Source organism: Sinocyclocheilus anshuiensis, unplaced genomic scaffold (assembly GCF_001515605.1).
Source record: "Sinocyclocheilus anshuiensis isolate Anshui unplaced genomic scaffold, SAMN03320099.WGS_v1.1 scaffold428, whole genome shotgun sequence".
Taxonomy (NCBI): Eukaryota; Metazoa; Chordata; class Actinopteri; order Cypriniformes; family Cyprinidae; genus Sinocyclocheilus; species Sinocyclocheilus anshuiensis.
Genome location: NW_015558563.1, coordinates 46,779 through 53,807, shown reverse-complemented (window position 1 = coordinate 53,807; position 7,029 = coordinate 46,779). Strand labels below are relative to the sequence as shown.

The window sequence follows — 7,029 nt, the reverse complement described above, 5'->3', positions numbered from 1 at the left end:
AATGTACAGCGCTCTCTCCCACCTTCAATACCATGACTGAGGTGCCCTTGAGCAAGGCACCGAACCCCCAGCTGCTCCCCGGGCGCCGCAAAAAATGGCTGCCCACGGGTGTGTGTGTGTTCACTGCTGTGTGTGTGCACTTTGGATGGGATAAATGCAGAGTCACCATACTTGGCCACATGTCACGTCACACTTTCACCTCCTGTGAGGACCCCTGTTACTTGTCTGTTGTTTGTATGTTGACCATGTGTCCTATGGAGAAGCATAGGACATGGTATGATCTCATACCAACCCTGGTCCTGAGCTGCATTCCACTTCACTTCAAGAGAACTTCTTCTCAAAAGTTCTCAATTTGAGAACTTCCCTGAACACATTTTCCCTTGGGGGGGAATTGTGTTCCACTTTATTAAGTGGATTGAGCCTTAACTGCTCAATTTTGACCAAGGGGACAAGTCTACTCATATGCACACTTTAGAAGAAGTGAAGTGAAGTGACATGTGGCCAAGTATGCTCTGCATTTATCCTAAGTGCACACACAGCAGTGAACACACACACCGTGAACACACACCCGGAGCAGTGGGCAGCCATTTATGCTGCGGCGCCCGGGGAGCAGTTGGGGGTTCGGTGCCTTGCTCAAGGGCACCTCAGTCATGGTATTGAAGGTGGAAGAGAGCGCTGTACATTCACTTCCCCCACCTACAATTCCTGCCGGACCTGAGACTCGAACTCGCAACCTTTGGGTTACGAGTCCGACTCTCTAACCATTAGGCCATGACTTCCCCAAATTTTTCCTAGAGGCAGCTCTAAACCCCAAAATTATGCTGCATATAGCAGTGACCTACTCCCCAGTCTCCCGATCACTAAGTAAATTGATTATAGACCTCATTGATCTGAGCTTATGCTTATTTTGAGTGAACATTGCTAAAATTACCAGATTAATGAGGCCTTCAACCAATCCGTTCCAAAAAGAAATACAAAACCTGTGCTAATTCAAAGAAAACAAGTTGACAAAAAGAATGAATCCAAGATTTGGTGATAATATAGCATAATGAGAGATTTACAAGCAATTTTTAAAAGACTGGTAATTTCTGACCGGGAACATCATATTAGGCAAAGGTTTTTTCAGCACAGCACAGGGGTTAAGAACAAGTGCAATCTTTTGATTGGTGTTATTTTTATTAATTCATTTATAATTTTGTTTTGTGGACTACTTGTAAACATATGTTATGTGAAATTCAGTTTATTCAGGGAACTACTAAATAAAAAAAAAGGGAAATTTTATGATCCCTCTTAATTTCTTATAATTATTAGCGTTCTGCAGATTCTGCAAGGTGTATGTAAACTTGTAACTTGGAAATATAAAAACAGGTATCATCAGCATAACAGTGAAATCTAATTATAATGTCTCTTGGGAGAGGTATACAAGGAGAAAAGCAGAGGACCTAACACTGAGACCTGTGCCACTCCATACTTGTGTTTGATGAGATATCTCTTCATTTACACAAAGTGGTAGCAGTCATGTAAATAGGACCCAACTGTGCTAATGTTTGTCCATAACTTCCAAAATATTTCTCAAGCTGTCCAAAAAATGTCATGGTCAATGTTGTCTAATTCTAAAGAGAGATGTAGCCATAATGAGATGCCAAAAGTACAGTTTTTGTGCTATGATGTGGCTTAAATCCTGACTGTAATTCTTCACAAACACTGTTTCTATGCAGTATTTCTAATATTCTAGACATAAATGGCAGATTTGAGATCTATAAATGAGGTCGATAAATGACCAACTCCCCTGGGTCAAGCTGTGGGTTTTTTTATATGTAGTTTAACATCTGCCAGCTTGGCATGTCCTAAAGAAAACAAAGAGTTAATATTGAGTTTCTGAGATTACAAGGAAAACCTCTTTCAGTAGCTTAGTGTGTATAGGATCTATCATATATTTTGTTCATTTTTAAAGCTTTAAATGTCAGTGTTTTTGTCGTGTTTTTGCAGGTCATTAACCTGAGAATAACTTGTATTTGTCTCTTTTCATCTTAGACCTGATGCCACTAAAAGAAGAGTTACTAAATGAAAAGGAAGCAAAAGAGGAGAAACATCATGATTTCACAACTGGAGAAACTTTTAGATGCTCACAAACTGAAATGACTTCTTCACAAAAAAGAGCTCAAAAGACAGGAACTAGAAATTATTTCACCTGCTTTCAGTGTGGAAAGAGTTTCAATCAACATGAAGACCTTAAAGCCCACATGAGAGTTCACACTGAAGAGAAGCCTTTCACCTGCCAGCAGTGTGGAAAAAGTTTTACTGAAAGAGGAAGCCTTAAAAGGCACATGAGGGTTCACACTGGAGAGAAGCCTTACACGTGTCAACAGTGCGGAAGCAGTTTCACTCAAAAAGGAAGTCTGAAGAGGCACATGAGAATTCATTCTGGAGAGAAGCTTTTCACCTGCAAACTGTGTGGAAAGAAGTTCTCACACAAAGGAAATCTAAAGATTCACATGAGAGTTCACACTGGAGAGAAACCATTCATATGTGTTCAGTGTGAACAATGTTTTACACGTAAAGAAAGCCTTAAAAACCACATGAGGATTCACTCAAGAGCCAGCTGTTTCGTGTGTCAACAGTGTGGAAGGAGTTTCCTAAACAGCAAACGCCTAATAAGGCATGTAATAACTCACACTGGAGAAAACCCTTTCATGTGCCATCACTGTGGAAAGAGTTTCACACTTAAAGGAAACCTCAAGACTCACTTGAGAATTCACACTGGAGAGAAGCCTTTTATATGCCAACACTGTGGAAAGAGTTTCAGGCATAATGTAAGTCTTGAGATTCATATGAGACTTTACACTGGAGAGAAGCCTTTCACATGTCTTCAGTGTAAGATGTGTTTCACATATCAAAGAGACCTGAAACGTCATTTGCAAACTCATTCCGGAATGAAATTGCAGAGTTCTGAGTGTGACAAAAGGTTTAGAAAAAGGAGACATTTTAAAAATCACCTGTGCAGTCACTCTGGAAGAAGGCGATTTAATTGTGATCAATGTAATAAAAAATGTATTGTGCCGTCACACTTAAAGATACACCTGAAAAGTCACGCAGATGTGAGACGCTACTCATGTTTTTTGTGTGGGAAGAGTTTTAAATGGCTTGGCAATTTAAAATGGCACCAGAAAACACGTATCTGTGTGAAATTAAGGCTACGTTCACACCACAAATTAAAGTGAGCCAAGTCTGATTTTCTGCTAAAGTAAGATTTTATTTTTCTTTTGGTCAAGCTGTTGACATTACCTTTTAAATGTAGCCTGTATTAAATACGGAACATGTCTGAACAGGTGATGTTATTACAACACTTCTCATGTCTTTAATTTGCATCCTTTACATACTAATTAAAAGATAAATAAAAGGACATAAACTGAATGAGGCAATGAACACTGCATTGCTTATTTAATTCATTTTTAGTTAAAGAAGGTACAAGTAAACATATCAATATGAATTTGAAAATGGCTACTTTTGGGGGCCATCTGATGACATCTAGAAGCTGGTTCCAGCTGCAGGTGTCTCATCTGCTGATCCTAGGTGTTTTTAGCTTATTGAATTAGTCAAGTCGATTTCATTTTCAAAATAGCTTTATTACAGGGCTCTGTGGAATACTTGATTCTGATTGGTCAGTCACCACATTCTGAGGTATATTATTATAACAACTGGCAAAAGATAATAACAGGCTCATCCGGGTAACTGCTATTCGCTTGCTGGGAACATTTTTTCTTCGTGGAAGCTTTGTTCTCTGTACAAATATTTAATTATGTCATCCTGGTATTGTGGACTCGCTCTCTCATTTCATACGAATGCAGCTGCTGCCATTTTGTGATGTTTGTTTTGTACACTGCAATGGATTGTAAGATAACTGTCAAACTGGTAAGATTTTAAAACAGTTTCATCTTAAATCAATATCTTTTATCTTTACAAAACAACAGGGGTCAAGAATGCTGCAATGGTTTCTTCACGTAATCATTGGTGCCCTTTGGATATTTGAGATGAAATACTCCAAGGCACTCGTATAGTAAAAGTAAAAAGCCTTTAATTAACTGGGCTAAGTCATTAAAACAGTTAAAAGTGTAGATCTACGCGTTTCGGCTACACAGCCTTCTTCAAGCCTGTTCTTTATGCTGTGTGGCAGCAGAAGTTGATGTGGATTAGTCTTATTCTTATTGAGTCTAGAAGCAAGAAGGTGGTGCCATTTTCTTTGTTGAAACGTTGTGCCTTATGTTGGTATAGTAAAGAGGTTTATGGGGGGTGTAGGGTGACCATATTTGTTTTGAACATTTATTAATGTTTAAAAAAATAAGAGGATGGATGGTATTTCGAGAGAAACTGATACATTTACGTGCCGTAAATCTGACTGATAGGACTCTGACCTGCGGCGCAAGCAAACAAGGGGACACTTAATCTCAAGGAGCTGTGCTGAGTTCAGATTTCCATCTGGGCTGGCTCCAAACCAGGTATGGTCTAGACACACCACCAGGCCTTTCCTTTCCACAGTGTGCCTTTGAGCTTCCATGAGCTGTTTGGCTATGTCCTCAATTTCCTCATTTAGAAGTGCTCCGTTTGGGGACTCTCTTTGCTGTGCTCGCAGTCAGTTGCAGTTTCCTTGCATCATGCCACAGTTGTGATGCACTCTATACCTGGGTCTCTTTGGTCAACTTCTCCACCTGAACAGGGCTAAGTTGAACATAGGTCTCATAAAAAGTGAGACACTTCTTACAGGTTAGTGTTGTGCCATGTTCTGTATGTGGTATCTGTACACTGCAAAAACAGATGTGTCAAAAACAACACACATGGTTGTGTTGACAGCATTCTGACACATGTTGTGTAGGATTTTAACACACAATGTGTAATTAAAAAAAAAAAAAGCCTTTGGACAGATTGACACAATAAATGTGTTATCTCCTGTGCGGGCAGTTTGTGTTTATGGAAATAAATACAATACATATATTTCATATGGCAGCACATAAAAAGCTCTAAAATGACTAAAAATCATTAATAAAATAAATATACAATATATACATCTCAATTTATTAAACTTAAAATATTAACGGCTATTTTTTTGTCGGCCAATCATGTCGTGCCTCTCGCATTTTTAAACTGCGGCGGATCCCGCTCTTTTCACTCTGGCTGGTCTGGTTTGAGGGGAATCACTATGCTGTCGGACTCACATCTATCCGTAAGTTACAGCAGATACGCTTAAAAGTGCATAGTGCTGCAAAAATCGACCATGGAAATAGCTACCAAACATTGTTAATTAGTTGGAAAGTGGCGACGTGCACTCGTGAAAAGTGTAAGCGAGGCAGAGCTCATAACTGGAAAAAAAAAGAAGAGACGCTGAAACAGGAAAACATGACCAAACAAGTTGTCTAGCACACCAGATCATTTTATAAACACCTAAAAGAGGATTATAAGTGAACAATTTAACGTGGAGCGTTTGCTTCGCTGCATCAGGTGCGCTCACAGTGCTTGTGCTGTTTGATGCGGGTGACACGGCGTGAATTTTGTTTCTTCTCTTCGCATTACTCTACGGTATGAGTAACACTGAGCCTTATTTTCAAGAATTTGCGGATGTTGACAGAAGTGAAGAATTTTGACCGATTTCAAGTCTTTACCTCAAGCACAGGAGCCCTAACTTTACACCAAATGAATGCTGGAGAGGTAATTGTTGTGCCTCTGTGCATGCATTGTTCTCTACCCTGACAACATTTTTGACAAATTAAATTGCTAACATTTTTACATCTGTTTTATTTCAATTTTGTAGAATTACAAATTGATGGCAATGCTTATTATTTTTGTCATATTAACACATTAATTAGCAGTTTCTGATAATTTTCAGTTACACATAATGTGTTTAAATGACACGTTATGTGTTAAATTACATTATACAGTAGATGTGTGATCCATCTTAACACACAAATTGTGTTAAATTTGACACAACATGTGTTGTCCCTGAGCACACTCACCACATGTGTTAAAATTCTGCACAACATGTGTCATTTTTAACACATCTCTTTTTGCAGTGTAGATCACACTGGCTCTGAGAAGACTCATTATCTAATCCATAACACTGCTGAAGGAGACCATCTGTCTGGTATCCCTGTCTGACTGCATTCTCAACCTACATTAGAAAATTGCATATCAGCAGGTGCAAACTGATAATACAAAACTCATTGGGGAAAAAAAAATTTGAAGTAAAAACAGAATGGTCTGACTTTAGCTTTATGAAACTATAGTCAGTGTTGGACAAGTTACTCTGAAAATGTAATCAAATTACTTTTTACTCATTTTAAAAGTAATCACGTTACTGTTCTGATTACTTTATTTCAAAAGTAATTAGTAATTAGTTACATTACTAGTTACGTTACTTTTTTCTCCATGAAATTTATGAAATCCCAGCATACACGCTCCCGATAAATATTTGTTATTAAAGCATCAACATCCATAGAACACTGTTATTTTTAACTAAAGCAAGCGGCTGCTGCGTACATGGAAAAGACATCTCAGTTCATCGCAATCTCACAAATCTCTGTTATAACACAATAAATATATGCATAATGAATCTTTCATAATGTCTACAATTCGTGTGTTATAATGAGAGGATTCGTGAGCACGCAAATTTCAGCACTGCATTGCTCAACGCTGCAAACACGTGTTATAGCCTAAATAGAAACACTGCATATGCTCGCACCTGTTAATCGTTTATATTTTATATTAGTTCATGTTGCTTTTGTGCAATAGATGAATAACAATTTATTTGTTTTAGATATTTTATGTTTAGATATTTCTATTTTGCAGGAGTCCTGTGAATCATTTTATTCTCCCGCATCCCGCACACATGAGTGTCTATCTGCCCGCAGCAGCACTCTGTTGCGTCGGGTCTCGCGGGAACAGGTCTCTAATCCACTGGCACTTGACTCCACACTGCGTGTGCTACATCCTTTTTATAATCTCCAGATTATAAAACACTGCATTCTGTCAGCAATGTAA

General features: G+C 38.5%; 1 protein-coding gene across 2 annotated transcripts in view; it reads left to right on the top strand.

Moving 5' to 3' along the window:
• Positions 1-3,407, top strand: part of LOC107679454 (gastrula zinc finger protein XlCGF52.1-like) — a 12,910-nt gene extending 9,503 nt beyond the window's left edge. For both annotated transcript variants that reach the window (XM_016475001.1, XM_016475002.1), the window contains exon 3: positions 2,035-3,407. In XM_016475001.1, coding sequence (XP_016330487.1) covers positions 2,035-3,221 — 1,187 coding nt within the window. In that variant the 3' untranslated portion in view covers positions 3,222-3,407. The remainder of the gene's footprint in view (positions 1-2,034) is intronic.
• The last annotated feature ends 3,622 nt before the right edge of the window (positions 3,408-7,029 follow it).